This window comes from Excalfactoria chinensis, chromosome 12 (assembly GCF_039878825.1).
Source record: "Excalfactoria chinensis isolate bCotChi1 chromosome 12, bCotChi1.hap2, whole genome shotgun sequence".
Lineage (NCBI taxonomy): Eukaryota > Metazoa > Chordata > Aves > Galliformes > Phasianidae > Excalfactoria > Excalfactoria chinensis.
In genome coordinates, this window is record NC_092836.1 from 16,476,835 (window position 1) to 16,504,272 (window position 27,438).

General features: G+C 54.9%; 3 protein-coding genes across 5 annotated transcripts; 2 read left to right on the plus strand and 1 right to left on the minus strand.

Moving 5' to 3' along the window:
* Positions 1 to 113: 113 nt before the first annotated feature.
* Positions 114 to 5,054, plus strand: PCBP4 (poly(rC) binding protein 4). 3 transcript variants are annotated; one of them, XM_072346967.1, is made up of 13 exons: positions 114 to 133; positions 1,611 to 1,717; positions 1,883 to 1,906; positions 1,986 to 2,018; positions 2,161 to 2,277; positions 2,365 to 2,484; positions 2,580 to 2,708; positions 2,809 to 2,883; positions 2,974 to 3,018; positions 3,364 to 3,439; positions 3,779 to 3,831; positions 3,909 to 4,078; positions 4,215 to 5,054. In XM_072346967.1, exons 2-13 carry the CDS (start codon positions 1,634 to 1,636, stop codon positions 4,528 to 4,530), a joined length of 1,242 nt encoding a protein of 413 aa, XP_072203068.1. In that variant the 5' UTR covers positions 114 to 133; positions 1,611 to 1,633; the 3' UTR covers positions 4,531 to 5,054. The 3 variants fall into 3 exon arrangements, with proteins under 3 accessions (XP_072203068.1, XP_072203066.1, XP_072203067.1); XM_072346965.1 differs by lacking the exon at positions 114 to 133 and adding an exon at positions 892 to 1,028; XM_072346966.1 differs by lacking the exon at positions 114 to 133 and adding an exon at positions 903 to 1,028 and having other exon boundaries at positions 1,631 to 1,717.
* LOC140257586 (probable G-protein coupled receptor) lies at positions 5,019 to 7,271 on the minus strand. The gene is made up of 2 exons (XM_072346970.1): positions 7,120 to 7,271; positions 5,019 to 6,930 (listed from the first exon to the last, which is right to left on the minus strand). Exon 2 carries the CDS (start codon positions 6,860 to 6,862, stop codon positions 5,561 to 5,563), a length of 1,302 nt encoding a protein of 433 aa, XP_072203071.1. The 5' UTR covers positions 6,863 to 6,930; positions 7,120 to 7,271; the 3' UTR covers positions 5,019 to 5,560.
* A 452-nt stretch (positions 7,272 to 7,723) lies between these two features.
* On the plus strand, positions 7,724 to 22,764 carry RBM5 (RNA binding motif protein 5). The gene is made up of 24 exons (XM_072347746.1): positions 7,724 to 7,871; positions 7,957 to 8,392; positions 8,470 to 8,625; positions 10,436 to 10,505; positions 10,982 to 11,055; positions 13,368 to 13,451; positions 14,414 to 14,474; positions 14,603 to 14,668; positions 15,089 to 15,249; positions 16,129 to 16,226; positions 16,675 to 16,762; positions 16,906 to 16,983; positions 17,072 to 17,144; positions 17,666 to 17,751; positions 18,096 to 18,174; positions 18,423 to 18,514; positions 19,014 to 19,178; positions 19,640 to 19,786; positions 19,861 to 19,932; positions 20,384 to 20,563; positions 20,781 to 20,855; positions 21,435 to 21,532; positions 21,611 to 21,740; positions 22,147 to 22,764. Exons 1-24 carry the CDS (start codon positions 7,855 to 7,857, stop codon positions 22,270 to 22,272), a joined length of 2,712 nt encoding a protein of 903 aa, XP_072203847.1. The 5' UTR covers positions 7,724 to 7,854; the 3' UTR covers positions 22,273 to 22,764.
* Positions 22,765 to 27,438: the final 4,674 nt, after the last annotated feature.

Here is a 27,438-nt window from a genome sequence, read left to right on the forward strand (position 1 = left end):
CTCGTACACATTGGTTGACAGCAGCCCAGCAGCCCAGCAGCCCTCCTCCCGACCTCATCCTCATCCTCTTCTTCCTCTTCCCACCCCTCCGGCCGCGCACCCACTCCTAGGTTAATCCACGGGGGCTTAAAAGGTGACTGTCGTCCCCAGCCGTCCCCTGCCTGCGGTGGCAGCCAGCGTGTCCCAAGCAGCCGATGGATTTATGGTCACCAACAGATGGGGGGGAGGAAGGCAGGGGAGGCCAGACAGACGCCCGGCAGGACAGACATAGCGCCGCTCTGTGCCCGCCACCTGCCTTTCCCCACTTGGTGCTGCTGAGCCGGCCCTGGGGATGCAGATGGAGGCGGCAGCGGGGTGCCACCCCCCCTCCCCATGCTTCCCCCTCCAAGCCTGCCTGGGCTTTAGCTGCTTAGCCAGGGCCTATGAGGATTTAGCGGGGGAGGCACGCGGGCAGCGGGGGGGGGTGACACTGGCAGCGTGTCAGTGTGTGATGGGGGGCACGGAGGGGGGGTAGGGGCCTGTTGGCATCAGAGGGTCTGGCACGGGGGTGCTCAGCACTTTGCAGCATCCATCTGCTGCTCCGGTACCGCAGCACTAAGGGTGCCCACCCCCTAACAGCACCCCTGGGTGTCGCCATCCCGGAGCTGCCCGCCCGGTGCCCTTGAGCCCTTGAGCCCTGCCAGCTGATCGGCTTCCAGGAACAAAACAAAAACAAAAAAAGCAATTACAAAGAGGGGCGATGTGCGAGCCAAGTGGGGGGGGGGGGGGGGGGACAGGAATGTCCCCAGCGGTGGCAGATGGCCTTACCCAGGGTGCATTGTTCCTTTTAGTGTCTCTTATCCGCTGTAATAGGATCCCGGAGGGAGGGCTGTGGGAGAGGGGAAGAGCGAGGGGGGCCCCAGCGGGCCGGGGTGGGGGCCGGGGCTGCCAGCCTGCCCCGCGCCCGTCAAGCGGCTCATTGTTCGCGGCCCGGGTGGCACGGGGCGGCCCCGGCGGCATGCGGCACTGAGCGGCGGCGGTGCGGAGAGGTACCGGGCTGCGAGCGGGGCGGGGGGGAGCGGAGAAACTTTCCTTCTGGGCAACGGGGGGCGGCCGCGCTGTCCCCTCACCACCTCCTGCTGGCACCCGGCACCCGGCCCTTGTCCCCACGCCCCCCCCCCGGCGGCAGAGGACACCGTTCTTTCCCCCCTCCTCCCCCCCATCCCCTCCGCCACCGGCTCTCGTGTCCCCGCTTTTGTCTCCGCTGGGTCACCCGTGGGGGGCTCGGGGGCTGCGGGCGCTGCCACCGCCCCACCCCGCTCCCCTGATGGCCACCGCGGCGGCGAGCCGTGCCAGCACCCAGAATAGCCGTGCCCCCTCCCCCCGACAGCGCCCGCAGATCGGGCCCCAACCCCACCGCGGGTGCTTTGTTCCAAAGCCGCTTGGCATCGCCGCCGGCATCCCGCCCACCCGCTCCCGGACACGCGCCGATTGTCCCCTGCTGTCCCCTCCCCGGCCGCCTCCGGGCGCGGGGTGCTGCTGGGTGCCTCCCCCCTTCCCCTAGGCAGCCCCCAGCCGGGGGTCCGGCCACCCCCAGCCCAGGGGTCGGAACACCTGGCCGTACCCCGCAGGAACCCCCCATGTCCCCCAGGCCATGGCATCGCCGGACAGAGCGAGCTGCCCCAGAGAGCCGCAGCTCAGCATCACCCTGACCCTCCGCATGCTGATGCACGGCAAGGTAACCTGCCCTGGGGATGGGGGAGTGGTTCTGGCGGGGGGGGGGGGGGGAAGGGGGGTGGGATTTCGTGTCCCTCACCCTAAGTCTGGGCTGTCCTCACCCCTGAGGACGTGTTGATGGTGATACTGGGGCTGCCCACTAACAGACTGCCCTCTGCTCCTACAGGAGATCGGCAGCATCATCGGCAAGGTAAGAGCCGGGGGATCTGGGCTGTGCCACCCCGGGGGGCTCCTGGCCCTGACCCCCAGCCCTGTTCCTCTGCCCACAGAAAGGAGAGACGGTAAAGAGGATACGGGAGCAGGTAAGGGTGCGTGGGGCGGCTGCGGTCACTCCTATCCCGGTGGCTGTGAGTGGGATGGGACGAGGACCGCAGGGAGGGGGTGACAGAGAGCTGGAGCAGTGCTGAGCTCTGTGCCCCTGACGGGACTCACCGCCGTCCCCAGAGCAGCGCGCGCATCACCATCTCGGAGGGCTCCTGCCCTGAGCGCATCACCACCATCACCGGCTCCACCGACGCCGTCTTCCGCGCCGTCTCCATGATCGCCTTCAAGCTGGAGGAGGTGGGCACTCCCTGCCCTAGAATGAAGCTCTGGGAGCCCCTCACCATTGAGGGAGGCCCGACATTGTGTGTGCGTCCCCTTATGCAGGACTTGGGTGACAGGATGGCTGGAGGGAGGACACTGGTGACGCTGCGTCTTGTCATCCCCGCCAGCCAGTGCGGCTCGCTCATCGGCAAGGCGGGCACCAAGATCAGGGAGATCCGGGAGGTGAGATCCCCTGGTGCGATGCAGGAGCACAGCATCCCTCCGCCGGTCCCACCCAGGTCCCACAACCCCCCCCCCATCCCCCATTTTCTCCCCAGAGCTCAGGGGCTCAGGTGCAGGTGGCTGGTGACCTGCTGCCCAACTCCACGGAGCGCGCCGTCACCGTCTCGGGGGTGCCGGACACCATCATCCAGTGTGTGAGGCAGATCTGTGCCGTCATCCTGGAGGTACTGGCAGCCGGCTCACGGTGCTGTGGGGTGTGTGTGGGGGGGGGGGGAATCTTGATCCCATTGCTTATCTCCTCCACCTCCTTTCCTCCCTGCGCAGTCGCCTCCGAAGGGGGCCACCATACCGTACCATCCCGGGCTCTCCCTGGGCACCATCCTGCTCTCTGCCAACCAGGTAAGGGGCACTGGGGCAGGGGGACCCTCTGTCTGCATATACATGGGTCCCTGCGTGGTTCCCAGCTGATTCCCATCATCCCCTCCCCAGGGTTTCTCCATGCAGGGGCAATACAGCGGGGTCTCTCCAGCAGAAGTGAGTCTCTCCCAGCCCTGCTCCTTGGTCTACGGGGCCAGTCCTGGCAGTGGGCACGGGGTCTGGGCAGCCTGCAGCTGGGGTGGGGTGGAGTCGGATGGGAAGATGTGGGGTGGGTTGGGGTGCAGTGAGGTGGGGTGAGGTGGAATGGAGTGTGGTGGAGTGGGATGGAATGGGATAGGATGAGGTAAAATGGGATAAGATGGGGTATAATGGGAGGGGGTGGGATGAGGCATGATGGGATGGGTTGAGGTGGGGTGGGACGTGCCCCAGCCAGGGGCACAAGACCACACCATGATGCCTCTGCCCTCCTACTGTCTGCATCTCTTCTCTCTCCCTGGACAGGTCACAAAACTGCAGCAAATGTCAGGGCACACCGTCCCCTTCCCACCAATGGGCCACCCACACTCCATTGTTCCAGGTGAGCTCCCCATAGGGCCGGATAGACGGTGAGCTGTGCCCTTCTTGCTCCATGCTGGACCCTTGCAAGGGCACAGGAGTCCGTGTCCTCTCCTCCCATCTCCAGTCCCATCTCATTGGTGTGCCATCACACACCAGAAAGACCCTGTCTTTAGTCTCCCGGTGTCCCAGTGCCCCCAGTCCCTCCACCCCAATGACAGGAGCTCTAGTGCCCACATCCCATCTTCCCAATGGCCTTTCCTCATGGGTCCTTTGGGTTTGTCTTTACAGCAACATCCCCCATGTTTGGAGGGCACAGGTCTGCTGGAGACCCCCCTAACTCTGCCATTTCTCCCTCCAGGGCTGGACTCAAACTCCCAAAGCAGTTCCCAGGAGTTCCTGGTGCCCAATGATGTAAGTGTGGCTCCTCACCACGTCCACATTTCCCCTACCATGTCCTACCCCACTCACCTTGGTGCTCCCCCCCCCAGCTGATTGGCTGCATCATCGGCCGGCATGGCAGCAAGATCAGTGAGATCCGGCAGATGTCGGGCGCCCACATCAAGATTGGGAACCAGACCGAGGGCTCCAGTGAGCGGCACATCACCATCACCGGGACCCCCGTCAGCATCACGTTGGCTCAGTACCTCATCACCACCTGGTAAGCGCCCCAAAGAGCTGGGGCGGGATGCTGGCACCGGTGACATAAGGCACAGGGCAAAGGTCCACATGCCCTCCATTGGGCAGGTGGCTCCTTTATCACCGTGCCCCTCACCATGCTGCTTGACCCCCCCCAGCTTAGAGACAGCCAAATCTACCTCCCAGGTGCCACTTGGCCCTGGCTCCGTGGACCTCGGCGTGGGCTTCTCACAGCCGCTCGCTCCAGGCTCCGGTGCAGCGCTACCTGCTGTCCCTGCCGCCCCCCCGGCTCTGCTGGGCACCCCCTATGCCCTCTCTCTCTCCAACTTCATTGGCCTGAAGCCGCTCTCCTTCCTGGCACTGTCCTCATCCTCCGCAGCAGGTGCCAATGGTGGCACTGCCAACTACACGACCAAGATCTCGGCGGCCAACGGCACCAAGAAAACTGACCGGCAGAAGTTCTCCCCCTACTGAGCCCCTCCGTGGCTGAACAAGGGAGATCCTGGTGCCACCCGGTGCCAAGGACACCCCCTGTCCTCCACCCCCTCCCCCAGCCGCCCCCCAGCGCACCCTGCCCAGGGGAGGGGGACCCAGAGGTGATGGCTTCTGGAGCAAAAAGAGTTGCTCAGTGCCTGTCATGGCAGCACTGTGTCCCCTTCCCCCTCCCAGTCTTGCTGTGGTATGGGTAGGAGGGCTGTCCCTGCTGGGGGAACATCCTCCCACTCCCTGGCGTTCCTTGTCCCTGCCCCTGCCCACACTGCTCTCCCTCTCCTGCCATCCCCAGCTCTATGGGCTGAACCCCAGAGCTGCTGAGGGGCTGCCTGGCCTCTATGGGGTCCCCCCATCCCCTGGTTGTGTTGGGGGGACTTTCCCCTGGGTGGTCACCTCCCTCCCAGCAATGCCCTCAAGAGCCTGCTGGCTTGGAAACGCTGTATATATAAGTCTATATTTTTCCTCCTTTGTAACTTATCAATGGTTTAATAAAAAGATAAAATTTATGTGAAAATGATACATTTTCCACCCCCCAAAGTGGAGACTCCCCCAGCTTGGGGGGGGTGCACGACGTGACAGCAGAGGGGTGGCCCTATGGCCAGTGATCTTCCCTGAGCCCTCTCCCTCCCTCCCCCTAGGGGGCACCTTTCCCCAGCCCCTATTGCTGCGGTGGGGTTTCCTATTTTTGGAGGCTGAGGGCACAGCATCCCCCCCAGCAGCATCCTGACTCAGGAGGGGAGGTACTGGGCACCATGGGCACTGGTGTTATGGTGTTAGTGGTGTTACGTGGGCTGGGGAGGGTGCAGGATGACCCTGGCAGGAGTCCCGCAGGGGGATGGCCCCCCATGCTGTAGCCCATTGACTTCCCATGTCTCACGTGCTGCAGGAGCCAGGGATGATCCCAGCACACAGAATGGAAGTGATAGCACCCAAAATGCAGCCTGTCCTCCAGCATGCAGGCTGGGACAGCAGGTAAAACGTGGACCAGGAGCAAAGAGGATGGGACCCAGAGCTACAGTGGCACGGAGCTCTGCTCTTGGACGCTCTCTTCGGGAACCTGACCCGGGATGGGGCAGCCCCCCTTGCCCTGCTCCAGCCTGTTCCTGGGGCTGATGCACCCAGTGTGGGTTTCCAGCGTGCAGGCAGCTCTCTGGAGGAACTGCAGGACGTTTTCCTGGACAGAGGCCTCGGAGATGGCCAAGCACAGCTCCTGGGCCAGCGGACGGTGGAGAAGAGTGCGCCAGAGCCGGGCCAGCTCCTGCCGGATCTGCCTGTTAAGCAGCCCGTAAAAGAAGGGGTTGATGGCGAAGGAGGAGTAGGCAATCCAGGTAACCACCATCTCGCCGTGCCCACCGCCCTGCGCAGCGGCACCGACAGAGGAGTGCAGGTGGAAGGCGAAGAAGGGCAGCCAGCAGCACAGGAACTGTCCCACAATGAGGAGCAAGGTGAGGATGGCCTTGTTCCCTCCCAAAAAGCGCTCGGGTGCCAGGCGGGGCAGCGGCAGGTTCCTCATGGTGACGATGGTCAGTTGGCTGGCAATGGAGTCGCAGCGGGGCCGTGGGGCAGCCGTCGGGGCGGGCACATGCTGTAGGGCTGCCAGGCGGGCCACCCGGTAGACGCTGCAATAGACAGCGAAGATGATGATGGTGGGCAGGATGAAGCAGGCGATGCAAAAGATGACGACAAAAGCCTTCTTGTGGGCCCCAGGGCTCCAATAGACCGTGCAGCGGCTGGCGCTGGTGGCCCCGTTGTCTTGAGGCCAGCCCACCAGTGCCAGGATGGTGATGAGGACAGACTTGACCCAAATGAGGATGACCCCCGCCACAGCCAACCTGATGGTCATCTTGACCTCGTAGCGCAGGGGGTGGACGATGTAGTAGTACCGCTCAATGCTGATGACAGAGATGGTGAGGATGGAGGCGCTGACGAAGCAGATGTTGAGGAATATCAAAGCCCGGCACTCGGCGATGCTGTAGATGACCCTGTCGAAGCAGGAGGAGCTGGAGATGATCCCCAGAGGCATGAGGAAGATGGCAGAGAGCAGGTCAACCACGCAGAGGTGGCAGACGAAGATGAACTTGCGGATGAGAGGGGTCTTCAGGATGACCACCATCACCACCACGTTGGCCACGAGGGCAGTGATAGTGAGCAGGACCATGCAGAGGAGGCCCAGCACCTCCTGTGCTGTGGACTGCTCTGGGATGGTGGGGTTCTCCAGGCTGGTTGTGGCATTTGGCCCCATCCGGCTCTCCATGCCCACGGGGACTAAGGCAGCAGCTCCACAGCCGGTGTCACACGGACAGACTTCTTGCATCCCATGGAGGGAGAGCCCACCGTGAGCATGGCCACCATCCTTTGAGCATGGTCACCACCCTTTGCCTGCTGGGGAAGGAGCAAAACCAGAGGCACATAGAGACACAGAGGCGGTCAACAGAACATCCCAGAGAGACGGCAGGGCAGGGATGGCACTGTGGGACCTGCTGGCACCGCAGCCAGCCCAACACCCCATCCCGCAGAGCCAAACCCACCCACCCCATCCCTGCAGCCCCCGCTCTGGGTCCCCATCCTCACCTGGGACCGGTCCTTGTCCCCAGCGCTGCTCACGCTGCAGGAGTGGGATTCCCGGCGGCCACCTCCACCCCTCCCTGGCTGTCACCCATTACTCATCCTGTTTGCCTGTCGCCGATGGCACCGGCTGTCACCCCCGGCTCTGCCCGCCCACTGACAGCGCTGGGGACAGCTGCTGGGTCCTAGCAGCCGGCTGGGCAGGGCAGGGGGCGGCAGCCGAGAGGGTCCTTCCCGTGCTGAAACAGGCTGCAAAGTGGGGGCTGGGGCTGCAAGAGCGGGGAGCGGGGGGTGTCCTCATGGCACGGGGTGTCCTCATGGCACGGGGTGTCCTCATGGCGTGTCCCCTCTTAAGCACAGGGTGGCACAGACGGGCGCCACGGCCCAGATGCAGACAGACACAGATACAAACTGGTGTCTGTGGGGACGCAGGGGGCAGAGCGGGGCTTGGCATGGCGCCCTCATAGCCCTACTGCCGCCCACAGTGTTGGGCACGAGGTCGGCCATGTTGACGCGGGGTTAAACTACAAGTCCCAGCGTGCCCCGCGGCGGGCGGCGATCGCTGCGCGTGCGCAACAGCTGGAAGCTTCCAGGCGGCGCGCGCGGTGCACGCTGGGTAGAAGACGGCCAGTCAGCTCGGCGCCATTTTGTGGCGAGGGAGCGGGGGTTGCGGGCGTGCGTTCGGCGCCGCGTAGTGGCGGTTAGCGCCGTGCCGGAGGTTTGCGGATCGTGGGCAGCGCCATGGGCTCGGACAAGCGGTGAGTGGCGGCGGGGCGAGGCGGGGAGGTTCGGAGGGGGGTGCGGAGGGAACGCGGTCCGAGCTCGGCCCCGCCGTTCCCGCAGCGTGAGCAGGACGGAGCGCAGCGGCCGCTACGGCTCCATCGTGGAGAGGGAGGATCGCGACGAGCGGGAGTCGCGGAGCCGCCGCAGGGACGACTACAAGCGGTCCAGCGAGGAGCGCCGCGGGGACCGCTACGATGACTATCGCGACTACGACAGCCGCGACTACGACAGCCGGGACTACGACGGCCGCGATAGCAGAGACTGCCGAGACTACGACAGCCGCGACTACGACAGCCGCGACGGCAGGGACTGCAGGGATTACGATAGTCGCGACAGCCGGGACTGCAGGGACTACGACAGCCGCGACTGCCGGGACTACGACAGCCGGGACAGCCGCGACTACGACTGCAGGGACTACGACGGCCGGGACTGCAGGGACTACGACAGCCGCGACTACGACAGAGATTACGACAGCCGCGACTACGACAGCCCCGAGGTGAGCGCTGCGGCTGGGAGCCCGGGCTGGGGGTGGCGGCGGGCGGCAGCGGGGAGCTGACGGGTGTTGGTTTGCAGAGGGAACGGGAGCGCAGGAACAGCGATAAATCCGAAGATGGGTATCACTCCGACGGCGACTACGGAGAGCACGACTACAGGAACGACATCAACGATGAGAAGGAGAGCAAGACCATCATGTTGCGTGGCCTGCCCATCACGGTTACCGAGAACGATGTGAGTAGGCAGAAGGAGCTTTGCTGCGTGCTGGGAGCTGCTGCCATTTTGTTGAGCGCCGCGTCATGGTGGCCCCCCCCCCCCTTTTTAAGGCGTTGGGAGCGCTTCCATTTTGAATCCTGAAAGGTTCTGGCTGCCGCTGTTAAGCAACAGAGGTCACGTCAGTGTTAAGCTGTTCGTTTCAAACGGGGCCATGTGCGAACAGTGCGATTCCCATAAGATTTTTTGTGGGTTTTAAATCTATGTGCAGTTTTTTGCTCTTCCAACTCAGCATGTGGAAGAGGATATAGATGCTCGTATTCATCGTTACTCCCCAGGAATTGTTAAGGGGAGGAGATAAGAGAGAGAGGCTTTTGTGGAAGTCAGAACTAGGGGCTGGTGGGGCGGCTCAGATGCCCCTCGGCTGAGAGCAGTGCTGTGGAACTGCTTGGGTACAGCTGTGACAGCCATAAAATGGCTGCTCTGGAGCTGAGGGAAGGAGCGAGCGCTGTGCGCCATCATCTGACTGCTGGAAAGACCTTGCAGCCCCTTTTGGAGGAGGCTTTTTGCTCTCTGTGGGCTCTTCCAGCAACCAGGACCGCAAGGCTACAGCTGCTGTGGGAGGTGGGATAAGAAACAGCTGTAAAAGCCGAGGTGTATCAGCTTGTTTTCAGGCAGACTCCCCTTCTGACCCTGAGATCTTTGTGCGCCAGTTGCTAACACAGAGAATCCTTCTGCAGTACCTGTGATAGATCTCTGCTTTTATTGTATTTAATTCAGCACATTCTAAACATCAGCAATGCTTTTTAATCTCCACGCATCACCATCTTCTAAGTACTGGGCAGAACATCCCAACAAGAGAAATTGAGTCAGAAATATTTTCAGCTGTTTTTGTTTCTGACTTTCTCTTCTTGCAGCTTTATGGTTTTGCAAGTAACTGCTGCATAAGCTGTGGGGAAAGCTGAATGTAATTTGAATTCTGACCTTGCTGTAGAGTTCAGGTGATGATTTTTGGAGCTATAGCTGGCTTTCTGCTGAGGTCACTTTCCCATCGTGCTTCTGATTTTAGCTGTACAGCTTTCCCCACTTTTCTCATGAAAAGGTATTTGCACTGAACATGGTCAGATCCAGGCAGCTTTAGTTCACCTTTGAGTCCTGCCTGCTGTTGTATGTAATGCACCATGAGTTCCTTATAAGAGCTGTTGAGAGCCTTTTTTCTCTTCTTAGGAGACAGTTCTATGTGTTTATTTTTCCTTCATGCTCCTTCACAATTTTATCTAGTTTGTAATGCCCAACTTAAGCAGCTCGGTTGTGTCTGAAGGGCTGCCAGCACTGTAGTGAGATCTTTTGACAGTATTCTTAATGATCTCACTGACTTTGTGAAAAGCAAAGGGGAATTGTGTTAGAAGGTTGTAGTCATGGCCAGGGGCTTAAGGAATTGTGTATGGCTGAGCCTCCCAGTCATGTTACTGTGCTTTGCTAGGAGTTGGCTGTTTTCAAGCATGCAGGAAGGGGGCTGTGCTAGCAGCGTTCTTTGTAGAAACGTTGGAGTAAGCCACATTTTGTACTGATGGCCTTGGAATTCAAGGCTATAGTGATTCAGATTCTGGATGATTCTGTGAGCTGAGTGAGGACAGTGGAGGGCTGTGTGGGTTCTGTAGTGCACGTCAGGCTCCAGTTCACCTTAAAAGTTTTCTTCTTTTCCCTGGGAAAATACTTGGAATCTTTTGCTGTGTGTACCCCTTGTGCATGCTGTACGCTGGGTTGCTTCTCTGTTTGAGCCGTGTGCCAGTATTTGAAAACTTAACTGTCTGATTAAAATCTCACACAGATCCGGGAGCTTATTGAGTCCTTTGAAGGTCCTCAGCCTGCAGACGTGAGGCTGATGAAGAGAAAGACAGGTGAGAGCTCTTATCCAGTTTTTGATACGGCCTTCCTCTTCCCCAGCCCAAAAGAGTGTCCAGAATTACCCCCAAACTGCAAGCACGTGCAATCAATAAAAAAATAAACGTTTGCCATGGCTAAGGAATGTGGCTTTTTGGAAGACTTGTAGATAGCTCGTCCTGTTAAAAAGAAGTCTGTCTCCAGGGGTTTTAGTTAACAGGTATTGGTAAGTAATACTAGCGTAAACCCATTTAATAGTATGTAGTCTGTTGCATGGTTACCTGTAAACGTGGATTCAAATGGAGTGAAATGTAGCCAGTTGAGGGAGCTTGGTTCCTTGCCATGGCAAAATAACGAGCAGATCCCAGCAGTTGACGTCGCATTTGTAAAGCTGCTTTGTCATGAAGTAATGAAGCAGTTGGAGAGAGATTCACCTGTTTTAAAGGAACTGACTAACACAAGTATCCCGTCTATATCTGAATGCTGTCTCTAGGTGTAAGCCGTGGTTTCGCCTTCGTGGAGTTTTATCACTTTCAAGATGCTACCAGCTGGATGGAAGCCAATCAGGTTGCTTCACTCACCAAGTCTAGATATTCCTGACAATTGAAAAAGTCTGTACAGTTTAACAAAAAAAAAAAAAAGGAAAAAAAAAAAAAATAAAGGTGGAAGGAGTGGTTTGTTCATAACAGCGATTGAAATGAATAAAAGCTTTGTATATATTAAAATGTTTACAGTGGTACAAAACAGCAGCTAACGTTAGGACAGAATATGGGCTGTTTTGAGCACTCCCGTTACATAAGCCGTTGTCTTATCACACGGCGTCAGTTTATTTGGCTCTGGGAAGAGTAGCATATAGTCCGTAAAAGGCTCTTAATTTACTTCCACCTGCTATTTCTTCCGTTGCCAGAGTTGGATACTGTGATACTTTCATTATATCGGCACTGATCTGCAGTAGAGCTCAGAAAAAGATGTGCCAGGTCATTAGAAAGATGCGTTCCCCGAGTTAAGGGGAGACACCTGGCTCTTCTGATGGAGAAATGTGGTTATTCCAAATAAGTCTCATGGGAGCTGAGGGCTCTTCAAATTTGTGCTGTATATTTTGGCTTTTCTGGACTATGATGAAGAGCCCAAGTGCAGGAAGTGCTCTCATTGCTTTCCCTCGCACTGGAAGCACGCCTTGGATTTGCTAATCTTTGAGCCTTAGTCTGTTTTAACAACAGATGTTCAATACGCTCTTGAAGTGAGCAAAGTGTATTGAGCCCCTTGTGCTTTTACAGCTAAGTACGTGCTGCGAAGGTCTGTGGGCAGCATGAGGAACGTATTCTGCTGCATTGGTTTATGTGTTGAGGCGCTGCAGCAGCTCCGTGAGCATCTCCAGCAGATGGAGGTAGCTGTGCTTTGTGCTGGAATAGACCTCCGTGTGGCTCGTGCTGGGAGTCATTTCCCATGGCACAGCTCGGGTTCTGTTTCATGGTGCCCTGCTCCGTAGGGTGGGCGGGTGCAGCAGAAGGACTCGTGTCAGGAAATCAACTCTGAGTGCATTTGTAGAAATGAGACAGTTTTAATATATACAAAGCTGTATTGATGCATCATTTATTGAAACAAATATTCAAATTCACTCCAGTAACCCAGCCACCCTAGTAGTAGGGAAAACATAGAGTCTCCCCAGCAGCCCGGTCGCTGACTGTTAGATGAAAGAATGATGTATTGCAACTGTGCCAGCAGCTTTGTTTCTATGTGTGCATATCCAGTGAGCGCTGGGCCCTCCAACCCTCCCTCCTGCCGGTAGGAGAAATGGCTTTGCCCTATATAGTTGCACAGAATGTGAGAGCCTTATTCATGCTACATGCTAGATGTATCTGTCAGACCCTGTTACAGAGAAGCCACTGGTCCTGGTGCTCCTGTGGTACCTCTGCAATAAGCCAACCTGTCGTAAAACTGATTCTTGTATTAAAGTGTCTCGGGGTTGGCCTGTAGTGCACGTTTCCTCAGACTTACTTCCTTCTGCCTGTTTGACTGAAATACTTTGTCCGTATATTGAAGGGGCGTTCTGCGTGCCCACACTTGGCAAAGCACGAGGCTGAGAGTTGGGGCTTCTAAAAGAGATCTAAATTCCCAATTGCTGTAAAGTCAGAGTGAGCGGACGTGCTGAAAGCATCGTGAACTTTTCCTACCCCAGGAGAAGCTTCGCTCTAGTTAGCCATTTTGGAGAGCTCTTGCCTGAATGAAGAACACAAAGCTCTTGCGCAGGCTTCCAATTGAACTGATGCTTTAGTCAAAGGAAAGCATTCATAAGTTACGTTTTGGTTGATGGCACTCGTAATCCAGCCTCCAAGAAGTCTAAACAGGGTCCCTTTGGATGGAATTACTGTATTTACAAAGGGACGCTTCTGAAGAAAGTGCTTGGAAAAGTTAATGCAAATGTGGTTGTTTAAAGGTCTGGGGAATTTGGAGTAGGGGAAGAAGTGAAGCAGTCACCTAAGGACATGTTTAAAAAGTCGCTCAATACTATACCAGAAATGAATAGAAACGGGGCAAGGAGACTCCTAAAAACGTGTTAATCCTGAACGCAGCAAGTTAGGACTCTGTCTCCTTCGAGACACTTCCTGGTTCCATGTCAGCGTTTAGTGTTTGGCAACTTTTTCAACACTCCCTGATTCCGTTTATCTCTGCTCCACATCCCATTCTCTTACTGCCCTCGTCCTCCTCTCTGCAGGATTGGATGGGCAGGGTGTAGGTGGCGGTGGTTGTCCTCCACATCCTCCCCATATGTTGTCCATTTAATTCAGGAGCACTGATTCCTCCGAAGGGTGCTCTGCCATGGGAAAATGAACACGTGTGCCTCGATACAGGAATAACTGAAACCACTTCTTTTGCAGAAAAAGCTGGTGATTCAGGGAAAGCAGATTGCGATGCACTACAGCAACCCCAGGCCGAAATTTGAGGACTGGCTTTGCAACAAGGTACAGTGCGTGTTTTTATCTATTTCTCATCGTTTCAGTTCTTTACACCAGCTGTGTGATTAGAACAAAACAGAGCATTATACAGGCCTTGTGGTCAGCAACAGTGGAGGAACGTTAAGACACAGGAGTGAAAAGGTTTTGGTGGTAGAAACACTTGGAGTGGTGGAATTGTCCACAGAGAACATCAGCAGCTGGAAGATAAGAGGAGTTGGACTCACTGGTATACTTGCCAGCTGGGGCTCTTCGTTAGTGGAGCTGTGCGTTGCTCCCATTAATGTATGCCTGACCCAGAGCATGTCTCCCAGGAGTTGCTCTTCACAGCAGAGCTGATAGGATAGTCATGGCCCTGAGGGAATTTCTCTGTGGTTTTGCCATCTCTTTTTAGAAAATCAATAATACTTTCAGCCTTATGTTGTGCTTCAGCTTTTGCTGATGGATGCAATAGTTGTGTAAGTATTGGAAAACAGACTAGCAGGATGCCGTCATTTTTGCTTATACAGAAGTTAGTCAGTGAAGCGTACCGGAACACAACGTCGTTAGGTGAACTCTGTCCTCCAGGTGACGACTCATTTTGTGTCCAATTGGTTCTCTGCTCTGTGCTGCTGTACATTTGTTTGTCCCTCTTCAAGTGGAGTTGATGTAGCAAGGTCAAAACCAGGCTGCTTTGTTCTGCTTTAATCACATGAAGATGACTTGTTTTTGAGCCTGTGTTAAACAATACAGATAATGTAGTCGTGTCATTCAGGATAGTTTACTGACTTGGTCAGAGGTGGCTGGGGTGTTCTGAAAAGCAGCTGCAGTACCCATGAGGACGAGTTCTACTGTTCTTGATTATTCCATTAGGTTCAGCTTTGTTGCAGTACTTAGCTTGATTCTCTTGTTTTCAGCAAAGTACAGCAAATGCCACCGTTGTTACGGGTCAACGGAATCCTTACTAGATCTACTGTTTTTTTTCTACACAGTGCTGTCTTTACAACTTCAGAAGGAGGCTGAAATGCTTCCGCTGTGGAGCGGACAAATTTGGTAAGTTGCTTTCGTCTCTTTGGGTGTCTTTGAATTTGGAATAGAATGGAGGTTGTGGCCTACACTGTGATATTCTGGCTTTGAGTGACAGAGCAACATTGTGATTAAAGTTTTTCCTTCCTGTGAAGATTCAGAGCAGGAGGTGCCACCTGGAACAGCAGAAGCCGTTCAGTCTGTGGATTATTACTGCGATAGTAAGTCATCTTGAACTTATTGCATAAAGAGACTTGTGAACCTGTGCAGAAAAGTCCTTCTCATACCTCAGAGTGTCCTTTAGAACCCACGCTGAGCTCTCTCAGGGCACAGCACTTAGCATGGTTAGGTTGTTCCTGATTTGTAGACTGGTACGTGTGAATGTTGGCGAGGGCTTCTGCTCAGGAAGTGCTTTCCGTTCATTAGAACAGTATTGACAGCCCTCTCATCTTCCCAACAGAGCAAGTGCTTCCTGCCAACTCCCAAAATACTGTACTCTTGAAACAGAAACATGCTCTTGTCCAAAACTGCTGCTGTTTTGGGTTTGGTGGTGGGGTTTTTCTTGTTTGTTTTTTAAGGCTTTTCAGAGCACTTCAAGTTCTTGTGTACATAGCTAATGTCATACTTTCTTTTTTCCTCAGCCATCATTCTCCGAAACATTGCTCCTCACACAGTAGTGGAATCCATCATGACTGCCTTGTCTCCGTATGCTTCTCTGGCAGTCAATAATATTCGTCTTATCAAAGACAAGCAGACTCAGCAAAATAGAGGCTTTGCATTTGTGCAGCTGTCTTCTGCCATGGTGAGGGCCTTATTGGTTTTGTGCTGAGGTCTGCCCCAGTTCCCTGGGGGTTCATAGATCATTGAACAAATACTGAATGTGTCAGAGCCTTTCATCGTTAGCTGCAGCTTGGAAGGAAAGTAGGGGGGGATGCTGTGAACACAGGGGAAAAGTGTTCATGGCAGAGTGCAGTTCTGGGTTGAAAGCTTGCTTCATACGTGGGTCACAAATAATGGGCTGAGGTTGTTTGGATCACAATAAAAGGCTGGAGTGTACAGTGTGATAAAATTGGGTTCCTTTCACCTTGAGTAGGTGAAGGAGGGGGAATCTTGCTGCTCTCAGCGTCATCCAGAGCAGGGCTGTAATGGTGGCAGAGATGTTCTCAAAGGGTGTTTGGTGAGGGCAGCAGGCATACTGAAATGTGGGAAATGGCAGTGTAAGGTACAAGGAGAATGTCTTCTTTTTGTGTGAAGTTGAACACTGGAAGAAGGCTCCCAGAGGGGTGCTGGAACCTCTGTTGTTGGAGATGTTCAAATTGACAATCGGTGTGGTCTGTTTGGACTTGCTTTAAGCAGAGTTCAGCAGTTCAGGGTTGGATGAAAACGGGTGGCTGATGTCAGCCTCTGCTGGGCTGCCTTTTGGAGTAATTTGGGGCAAACAGAGCTTTTTGATAAAGATGAGAGTTGAAATGTTTAGTCATCGGTGACCCTGCATTTCTGGGAAGCACACTGTCAGCAGGCTATAATCCTGTTGTACTCAGCATGTATGGTGTGAGGGGGTACAGAGGTGTTACCATAGCTTTAAATGTTTCTAGCAGTGTGTGAAAAGATGGAACTCTGGGAACTTCTGTGTCCTCTCCAGTGACTTGCTTTTCATAATAATGAGTGTTTCTTGTTGTAGGATGCTTCCCAACTGTTGCAGATTTTACAAAGTCTTCAGCCACCATTAAAAATTGATGGCAAAACAATTGGTGTTGACTTTGCAAAGAGTGCCAGAAAGTGAGTTGCAGTCGCAGTTCATTTCCCCCCTTACCCCTTCATAAATACAAAGATTCATGACTGTCTCTGTGGCTTTTAAGATTACCATCACTCCAGTTTTGCTTCCTTTAAGTGTCTTTTGTTACGTGTCTCCTTTTCCTTATTGTGTGTGAGGAGAGCGACAGCAGTTGTTCCTTATCGTCTGCATCGCCGGTCCTCCGTCACTGCCATTGTAGCTGCTTTCATACACAGCACAGTTGTTTCATTGGAAGCCTTGTGGCTGGTTATTGACTACAACACTGAGCATAGCTCCTCTACCTGCCAAGCAGTTCTTTGGCACATTCATGACAATCAGAATGTTTAGGACCTGCCAAGAAATCCATGCATGCTGGCAGACTCTACCTCCTTGTGTACGGTCACTTCAGAAAAAAGCAGTGCTTACTCAGGTGTGTGATTCCTGTGCTTTCAGAGACTTGCTTCTGCCAGATGGGAATAGGGTCAGCGCCTTCTCTGTGGCAAGTACAGCCATTGCTGCAGCACAGTGGTCATCCACTCAGGTACGGTTTGGAGACTTGCTCACAGTCCTGTTATCCATGTAAATCTGGAGATCTGATTTAGGCTGGAGCCTAACCGGCACTGAAGTTGTTCAGTGCAGTAATTTTTACCTGTCTCTGATAAAAATAACCTGCTTCAATTTCAGCCTCAAACTGGAGAAGGCAGCACCCTTGACTACAGCTACCTCCAGTCAGGACAGGATGGCTACACGCAGTATACTCAGGTTGGTGGTGTTGGCTCTGCTGTAGCCTGCAAGCTGCTAAAGTATGGGTATCTGCTCACCCTGTGTTTCCATTCATTTTCCTTTGCAGTACTCCCAGGATTATCAGCAATACTACCAAAACCAAGGAGGTGTGTTGGACTCAGATGCAACTACCATATCAGGTTGTGTTTCCAGCGTGTGGGAGATGCTGTTGTTGTGATGATAGGCAGTAGTGATATTTTGCTTTAGCTTTTAAGTTAATTTCCTCAGTAAGGGGGGACTCACAGATTTTGCTGCCATTATGTGTGAGTGGATGTGTATTTCCTAGAGAAGCATTGTGAGTTTGTTCACATGGGACCTATGCTCTGTGAGATGAGTGCAGCTGCCATCAGAATATTGACAAAAAGCCTTGAACTCATGAGAACTGCGTGAGCAGCTCTAGAGAAATCCTCAGTGCTGGCAGCTGTCAGAGGCCAGGAATCACTGGCTTTGAGAGCAAAATATTTCCTCCTGAAAAGGAAACCGTTCCTTGTCTGGATAGTAAATACCCACTGTTTTTGTCTCCTTTTGAATGTTTATTGCCTTGTTTGGCTGCTGGAGCTGGAATTAGGATCTGAAACTGTAAACAGAGTAATTTTAGCCCTAGGATGAAGTACTGTGGTACAAATCATTTGGCTTATCCATTACTGCTCTGTGTTGGCAGGAGCCCCAGTCACCACCACCACGGCTGCAGTTGTGTCCCAGAGTCCTCAGCTCTATAACCAACAGACAAACTCGCCTGACTCCCCGGTAATTGTGGCACTCCTTGCTTTCGGTGCCAGGGCTTCACTTGGTGGGATATCTGACTTAGCTGTGGCCTCTGCATACTCTTTAAAGAGAGTGTGGTGCAGCAGAGCTGTGAAATGTCACGAGTGAAGTTAGATGCAGCTCTTGTGTTTATAGAAGAGTCACCTCCTATTTCTTTTCTGTGATAGTTCTGTTCTTTGTTAAAGACGAGTACTAAGTGTACTGGCAAAGAGGAGCTAGCTTTTGTATGCCTAGTGTGGGCTGCATGTGCTTTGGCTCACTGTCCTTGTTTTTTTGCACCTCAGTGACAGATCTTTCTCATCAAGATCTCTTCTGTTTTCTTACAGACACAAGCAGCACCAGCTACCACCAGCACTCAGGCACAAACAGCTGCCCCAACTGGTGTAGTCCCTGGAACCAAGTATGGTAAGCACAGAGGAGTTGTGCTGTGATGGGTGTCTGTTCCTCTAGCAAGCGAGAAGCTTTGCTTTAGCCAAGTGTTCCACCTCCAAGAGTCGGTGGTGCAGTTGCACCTGGCAGTGTGTCAGATGCACAGATGATAGGAGTGCTTTGCAGGCACTTAATGATTTCAGAATTGGAGTTGAACTGTACAAAGGAACCAATGTGAGTTGGTCAGAAATGACCCTGTCCCATCCTTGGGCTTTTTTTTGCAGCTGTCCCTGATACATCCACCTACCAGTACGATGAATCTTCAGGATATTACTATGATCCTGTAACAGGGCTCTACTACGATCCTAACTCTCAGGTAAATGCAGGTTCTTAACACCTGTCTTTAACTGTTGTTGCTAACTAGTTCTGTATCTGTTGCTTTGTGAATGAAACTGAGATTCTGAGGGACAAAATACCCGTTGCAGCAGGGGCTGCTATTTCACTTCTTTCTGGTTATAGCCCCTATTTTTTACTCCAGTTTGGCCTGTGTGGGGTCAACAAATATACATTGTTAACCTTCAGTAAGCTGTTTCACTGTGGAGCATCCAGCGAAGAGCACGCAGCTCTGGGCTATGCTGTACCCTCTCTTGGGAGAGGCATAAAGATTTCCATGGTGCTGTCAGGCAGATGGGTGTTTGGGGACACAGGCTTCAGCCACTCTTCGTTTTTTGCCTCCTTTGTGGAGGTCTGGGTTGCTCTGAGGAGTTCCTTTCCATGTGATGCTTCAGGTTGAATCAGTCTGCTTCTTCAAGTTCTCCCTTTTGATGCCTGGCTTATATGGCATGCGTAACTGATGGTTTTCTTCTCTTTGTCAGTATTACTACAATGCCTTAACCCAGCAGTATCTGTACTGGGATGGTGAAAAAGAGACCTACATGCCTGCAGCAGAGGGTATCACGTACCAACAAACGGCGACCACAACCACCACAAAAGAAGTGAAGGAGAAGAAAGAGAAGCCTAAGAGTAAAACAGCTCAACAGGTAAGAGCGGAAGTGGGATCATAACTGTGCTGATATCTTCTGTGGGGTGAGATTATAGTTTGCCTTTCTGGTGACAAAACAATCCTAGTTGCTTGGTGGAATGCGTACCTGCACGTTGCAGACATTGTGCAGGGCTGAGGAGAGGCGGGGTTGGCAGAGGCTTTAGTGCAGAAATAACTACTGCATAGGAGAGATGCATACGAAATGATGCCAGGACCAGTGGGAGTACAACTGAGCTGCCAGTTAGAGGAGTGGATTGATAAGAAGGGTTCGTACAGTGAAACAGGCAGACTGCACTTCTTTGCACTATTTTTGAACACTGTATACGGGGAAGCAGCTGCAGTGTAAAAGGTAGTGAAGTTGTCTTGTGTCTGTGCAAGTGGAGTAGTTGAAACACCATCGTAGGAGACTGGTGCCTATGAAGGCAGGGGGCTGAGCAAACCACTCTGCACCTTCTTTAGATCGCTAAGGACATGGAGCGCTGGGCAAAGAGTTTGAACAAGCAGAAGGAGAATTTCAAGAACAGTTTCCAGCCACTGAGCACCAGGGAGGAGGAACGGAAAGAATCGGCTGCTGCAGATGCAGGCTTTGCCCTTTTTGAGAAGAAGGTGAGGCTGCACTTCACAGCACGCTTCTCACCAGTGTGGCAGAGCTCGGTGCTCATGGTGCTCTTGTCTTTTAGGGCGCTCTGTCTGAGAGGCAGCAGATCTTGCCAGAGGTGATGAAAAATGGGGAAGATGAAAATCCACTGAAGGTGAGCATGAGACACCTGGTGGGTTGCTTTGTGGGTGGAGGAGGTGGGGTTCCTGTATTCCTAAAGCTTACTGTCATGTGTCGAGCACTCTTAAGAGGACTGGCGGATGCCTGCCTTCCAGCCTGGATTTCCACAGCAGCCTCTCTGGAAAGCTGTGGTGCTTACAGTGATCCTGTGCAAGTGCAGTAGGTTCGGAGGCTGAGAGGTGCAGAGAAAAATTGTCCTGATCTCAAGACTCAAAGTCTCACTTGAACTTTCAGAACCCTCAGAACCTCCATTTAAACTACTGTTGGTCTAGTGTGAATTAAGTCTAGCAGCCTTACTGCAGCACGTGGTTCTTTTAAGCTGTCTCACCCTTTAGCATTGAGAAGGCTCGTCTCTCCTGCGTCCCAGCCTTCTTTCTGGGCTCTTAATGGCTGTACCCAGCTCTTAATGCTGCTTTTCCTTCCAGCGTGGCCTCGTGGCTGCCTACAGCGGCGACAGCGATAACGACGAGGACTTACTAGAAAGAATGGAGAACGAGGAGGAGAAGCTGACTGACTGGAAGAAGATGGCCTGCCTGCTGTGTAGGAGGCAGTTCCCAAACAAAGATGCACTGATTCGGCACCAGCAGCTATCAGACTTGCACAAGGTATGTGTGTTGTGTTGTCAGGAAGGTGATTGATACCCGTAACACAGTGTGTAAAGCAAAGTGCAGTTGGGAATGCTTTTCTTCCTACTGCTAAAAACAGTTGGCAGGTGGGTTGCTTCTTTCCCAGGAGTCAGCTGCTTGCCTTACAAAGAGCTGTTGTCCATCCTGCTTGATGTGCTCTACATCTCATGTTAATGTGAATCTCTTCTTGTTGCAGCAAAACATGGATATCTATAGGAGATCAAAGCTCTCAGAACAGGAACTTGAAGCCTTGGAACTGCGTGAGAGAGAGGTCAGTGTTCAGATGAGCAGATAAAGGATGAGTGGCTAATGGAAAAGGGCTTGCACAGATAATGCTGAGCTCTCCTTATCCTGACTTGATGCTAATGAGATAAGCCGTGTAAGCCTAGCCATTCTTGGGCCAAGGTTCAGAGCTGTCCTGTTGAACAGGGAGAAATGTCTCGTACACCACAGCTGCTGCTTATCAGGGAAGGGTTCTTCCTGCCTTACAGCAATGGAGCAATACAGGGGCTCTAGGACCAGGTCCGGTGACCTTCCAGCAGCAGTCAGACAGCTGATTGTGCAGGTCCTGGCTGGCGTTGGGCTGTTGTACCACACCACAGGGGCTGAGCAGCTCTGGGGAGTTGTTCCAGTTCTTTCTGTTGGCATTGGCCAAGCCACGTGTTGGCAGTCTGCAGCGGGCAGCTCTGTAATGGCAGGCATTCAGCTTGCTTACACAGCTCACAGAGCAGCCATGCATTTTTATCCCGATACTAAATATTAACACTGAACAGTAAAGCTAAATATTTACGTGCTTGCATAAAAATAGTAAATAAACTTACCTTCAGAGCAATACTAAATCTGGTTGCAGATGAAATACAGAGACAGAGCAGCTGAGAGGCGAGAGAAGTACGGCATCCCAGAGCCCCCAGAGCCAAAGCGCAAGAAGGTCTACGATGCTGGCACAGTGTATGTACCTGCAAGCTCCTGGGTGATTGCTTCACCTTCTGACAATCAGTGTGATTAACTGACCTTTTTGTCCTGCAGGAATTATGAGCAGCCCACCAAAGATGGCCTCGACAACAGTAATATAGGCAACAAGATGCTGCAGGCCATGGGTTGGAGGGAAGGTTCAGGCTTGGGAAGAAAATGCCAGGGCATCACTGCACCTATTGAGGTGAGTACAGATGGGTGCTTCCTCAGTTAGGTCCATTGCCTTTTTGATTCAGAACCACTTGCTGCTGAGGTCCTGTGGAAGGCACCGTGCTATCCACTGACTCTTTATCCCATGGTGAAGGTGCCCTCTGTGTAGGGCGAAGGGCCAGTGCCTCCCTCTTGGGCAGCATCGTCTGCAGGGTGCTGCAGGCCAGTGCCTCTGTGCCTGCACATCCCTCTCTGTGTTACTCCTGCCCACCCAGTAGGGGCGGGATGGGTGGATTTAAGCCAGCAGTTGTGGGGTTTGTGTCCACAGTGTTGTTGTTATCTCTGTAAGATGCCCTGGGTGAGCGTATGAAGCCAGTGTGACCAGCATTCTGTGCTCTGCCCTGCACCCCAGAGCTGATGCCGTGTCTCTTCCCTTGCAGGCCCAAGTGCGAATGCGAGGCGCTGGCCTGGGAGCCAAGGGCAGCTCCTACGGTGTTTCTACTGCAGATTCCTACAAAGACGCAGTGCGGAAAGCCATGTTTGCTCGCTTCACAGAGATGGAGTAAACTGTAGCCTTGGTGAGCTGGCTGTATGCTGGTTATGGGTTAGAGCTGACCATTTCATTCCCTCGGACTTTGTCCCTCTCGGCATGTCACGCTTCCACGAGCAGATTGTCCAGGCTGCCCCAACTTCATGCTGGAGAGCTCCTCGCTAGACCAAAGGGGATGCTGATTGTATGGCCGTGTACATAGTGTAATGTATTCTGTGTTCGGAGCGTCTTGGCTGGGTGCTGCTCCTGCCCTTTGCAGCAGGGCTGGGACGTGGTAGCTGTGGTTTCACGCCGTCTCTGCTCTCCTTTTGTTGTATCGTCTGGTTCTTTTTTTTTTTTGAGGACTTTCCTGTACATTTTGTATGATACATCTTTGTATAGACTTTTTGAAGACTCGGATTCTAGTTGCCAGTTTGGCTCGTTTCCAAATGAAATACATCCAAAAGTGTTTCTCTTACTGTTTTCTCGTTGGGTTGAATGAAGAATTAAGTTGTCAATGCCGCTTGTCCTTTCTGTCGTTCTGCTTTTTCCTTGCTGAGGCTTCGTCCTGCCTTCTCTCCACGCAGTGGTTCAGCACGGCAGCAGGTTGGTGTCACTCTTTGCCTCTCCCTGGGTAGCAGGGGTGGATAGCGGCAGTATTCCTGCTGTTTGCTGCGGGGCTGCCTCCAGCTCCTTTGCAGAGCCCTGGAGGGTGAACGCTCTGTTAGTGCAGGGTTTCTGTGCTCCGCACAGCCTTGGCTCGGCCTTGCAGGGGGAGTGTCATGGAGCTGCTGGAGGCTGGCTCACAGCGAGCCTGCGGCGTTCCTCTGCCAGAGGTTGTTTCTCGGTTAGTGCCAAGTACCTCCAGCCTCCTCAGCCTGTGCTGCTGGTCTGTGCTCCTCACCGTGCTCCGGGGGGCTGAGCTGAGCAGGCTGTGCGGGGGGATAGAGGAGCAGTTCCTCTCTCCGTGACCTCTTGCGGATTGACGGTGGGATGGAAGCTGCTGCATGCGGTTCCAAATCTGACTCAGGGCGTTTGTGGCACCGCCGTCCAACGCTGAGGTATGAAAGCCACGGCCGCGGTTGGGCACTGCGGTGCGTGTCCCTGCCCTGGGGGCCGCGCTGTGCCGGCGGGGCTGTGCCGCCAGGGGGCACGCGTGGCCCAGCTGCCTCCGCTGGGGAATGGCCCTGCCCGGCTGCTTGTGGGAGCCGCGGGCTGTGAGCCCCGCTTGTCACCTGCTGCAGGAACCGCTGCTCTGCTGCTTCGCAGCCGATCGATCTGCAGCTCCAGCCCGGCAGGTCCCAGGCAGGCTGGGCTGAGACTGCAGAAGTTGCCTTGAATCATCACGGGATTCTGCTTGGATTGTGGTGCTGCTTTTTGGTGCCTCAATAACCTTTTCTGCTTAAGGGCACCTGAGGTGAGGGGCTGCATGGCTTTGTGTAGCCCCTGCTCTGCAGGACCCGCTGGGATGCTGCTTGGCACCGAGGCTTAGTGCTGCAGCCCTGCAGAAGCCACCTTAGGGAAATGGAGGCACGGGGCTTTGCTTTGCCTGCAGCCAGACCCTGGCACCCACCAGCCCTGAGCCCAGGGAGTGCTGGCTGGTGATGCTGCGGCAGGGACCAGGTGAGTTCCCAACCCGGACAGAGGGCTGCTGGCACTGCCAGTTCCAGCTCAGCGCTGTCATGCTGGTCCCCAACCCCACAAGGATGAGCTGGGACTCGGGGCCACCAGCACCCGCAGCTCCAATTTAGGCAGTGAAATGCGGCTGTTCGTGAGTCAATGCGCCGTGGCCCACTGCCTTCAGGCAACCCGCTCTGCCTCCCTAGGGACCCATATCCATGGGAAAGCAGCCATGAGGGCTGGGGACAGGCTGAGGGACGTGCCTGGCATGGTGTACCCCATCCTGATCAGGCCTCAGCTTGCATCAGGCTGTGCTTCCCCAGCAGCAGGCCCAGGGCTGCCTGCTCCTTGCCCGGGGCCTTTTCTGGCTGTGGTTCAGTGTGACCAATGTGCACACTGCAGAGCTCCATGTGCCTAGGCTCTCCTGTCAGCCTCGAAGCCTTGCATGCTAGTGGAGGTGAGGAACACAGCCCAGTTATTTGCACACTCGGCCTCACCATGGAGTGCTCATTAACCACTGCTGTTTGTCACCTGGGGCTGCCCTTAGTGCCCTGCTGCACGGCTGTGGCCTCCCTGCCTCTCCTCTGCCCCATGTTCCTCTCTGCAGCTCTGTGGCTCCCAAATAGCTTCATGCATCCCTCACACAATGCTCTGCTCTGCCCATTGCCACCCAGGCACCACCGCAGTGCAGCCACAGGTGCCCGCTGTGCTCTGCCTGTGCCTCAGTTTCCCCAGCTGGGCTGCCAGCAGGGATGGGGGGGTTGCGTGCGACTCTCAGGGCTGGGCTTGGGAATCACCCGCTCTGCATTTCCCCACTCAAGTGGAAAAAAATCTGCTTCTAATTGCCCTCCCACGTGCAGCAATGTGCGTGCAACATCCCGCCCGGGGGGTGGGGCGGGGGGCTCCCATGTTCTGCATAGAAACCAAAAGCAGCTGGGTGCTGGGATCTGGCTCCTGCTCCATCCCACAGCCAATGGGTGCCCACACCTCACCCCAAGGTACTGACCTGCAGTGTGTGGAGCCCAGGGTGCCAGTCCCAAGGTGCTGCCTGTGCTGCTGGCTGTGTGACCGCTGGCTGTGTGCTGTGTGCCCAGGCCCCTGCCAGGCAGAGCCCTTCCCTGGGGGTGTCCTTGGCTGGGACCCAGCTCCGTGTCACAGGCGTCTTTCCCAGGACTTTGTCACCACCTTCAAAAATGGCTTTTTACTTCTTTATTTCTCCCTTTAACTGCAACCAGAGCTGAGCAGGGAGTGCCTACACAGCAGGGGAATGGTGGCCAATAGAGCAGAATAGTGGCTGCTCTCTGGTGCCCTAGGAAGGTGGTTGGGGATTTGCTCCCCTCCCGGTGCTGGGAGAGAATCTGCTCCCTCCCCCCCCCTCATTTGGGCACCTCGAAGCAGCTGAAAGCCCCGACCCCACCAACCCAGCCCAGGCTCCCCATAGGGCCATGCTTCCAGCATCATTAGCGCTCGGGAGCCGGCACGGCGCGTTGGAACCCATTTGAAGTGCACTTGAAAAGGGTGGATTTGATGGGAGGAATGTGACGGCTTTTTGTTCTGTGCCTCTCGAGCCCCCCGGTTGAAGATGTGCGTAATGAAGAGCTGTGACTTTCACTCGGGTTATTTTAGGATGGACTACTTTTTTTTCCGTGCTGGTGGAAGACCATCAAAGCGGCGCTTTGAAAAATGTCCCAGTGTATAAATAACTCTGCTGAGAGCAGAATAACGCGGGCTCCCGCGTGCGGCGCGCGCAGCCCAGGCAGACGGCATCTGCCGCACCGCGCTGCATTATAAAAAGGAATTATTCATCCCTTCCTCTAATTAAGCGGGTTCCTCACGCTGGGTGCAGCGGGGCTGCCCTGGGGGCAGGGGGCACGGCCTCGGCCCTGTGTTGGCTGTGGGTTGGGCTGCTGCTGCTCAGGGTGGGATCCTGGTAGGGACCCATTGCAAATAACCCCCCCCCCCCTCTTAGTCCCTCTCTTTTGGGGTGCGTGGTGCGGTTCTGGGACCCCCAGGAGTGGTGTGCCCTGGCAAGGACACCCAGCCGGGACCTCCCGGCACAGACTAATTTTAGGTGGCTCCGGAGGGGCTATTTTGGACCCTTTGCCTCTGTGTGAGTCACCTGCTATTTGCTGCTCCGCGGGGGCTATTTCCGTGGCACGCAGCTTTACGTGCGCTCAGACAATGCTGCCCGTGGGCCGGGAGCCAGGTGCACCACATCCCCCCGAGCCGAGCGCCCTGCACCCATGGCACCGTGTGCCCCACAGCAGACATGAGTGGCCAAAAGCCCCTTCCCCACCCACCGCCCCTGGGATGCGGTTGTGTTGGGAGCCCCCTCCCCACAGCTCCCTCCCTGCAGCACTGGGGAGGTGTGTGTGACGGCAGGGCTGAGCTGTGACACTTCTGCCCGGGACGAACATCCCACCCCTCCCCAAAACCCGACGCTTCTGAACCCGCCAGGCAAAACCTGGGTGTTTCGGGGTTGTCACAGCAACGTGATGCACCTTTCTGGTTACCACGGCAACCCGGGGATGAAGTTTTTAAAATTCAGGCAAGGTAATTTCTGCTCATCGCTGCCGTTCCCTTATCGCTCCACTCTGACGCTCCCTGGGGACGCAGCGCCCTGCCTCGCAACTCTGGGAACTGGGAGATAAGGAGCAGTGAGCTGGGGCTGGGGGCTGGGCTGGGGGAGGTGATGGGAGAAGGCAGGTGGGGAGGCACAGGTGGGTGTGGTGTCACAGCTCAGAGGGTTTCCCTACCAAAGGGACCCCAAACACCCACCCTACTGGGGCACCCCGCTGCACCCAGCCTGTGTTTCCATACAGGACGCCCTGTGCAGCACCTGGCCCCACAGATGCTGAGGCCTGGGGGGGTTTGTTGTCCCCTCTGCCCACGAGCATTATCCCAAACTTAATTGGCACAACAGGGACCCAACCTCCATCCTTCCCAAGAAGGATGCTCCTGGGCGCCCTGCGGCTGCATCCCCATCACGGGGACGTGCCATCAGCCGTGGGATACAGGCTGTCACCGTCCCTGCAGGGCTGCTGTCAGCCTGGGGGGACAGGCAGGCAGCGTCTCGCTGCTGTACCTGCTGCAGCGCTTCCTTAATGACAAGTGCTGCTCACAGTCCCCTCAATTAACTCTGCCGTGCCGGCTCATTAGGCTGCGCACGCTGAGCAGCATCTCGGCGAAGGGCTGCGGCAGTCTCACGGGCGTGCAAAGCCGGCTTGGAAATGCACAGCGATGCGCACGCACACAGAAAAACACAACGTCTGCACAGGCACATCCGCTCTGTTACCCAAAGGGAAGATTGAAATGAGGGTCACGGCTCCTGCCTGCAGCAGGAACAGTCCCCGGGCATTCCCCCTGCAGCTATCGCTGGTAATTACAGCGCTGATGGGCGAGGGGAGGCTTTGCAGGGAGCGTGCAGGGAGTGGGGTGTCGTTGGGGTGCGGGGAGCGAAGCGCACACAGCCGTGGCTGCCTCGGGGCTGGGAGATGTGAGGGCTGCAAGTCCAAGTCTCACACATTGACATCGCCCCCCCCCCCGTCCACGCCTTGGCCCGGGGCCGGGAGGGCAGCAGGTG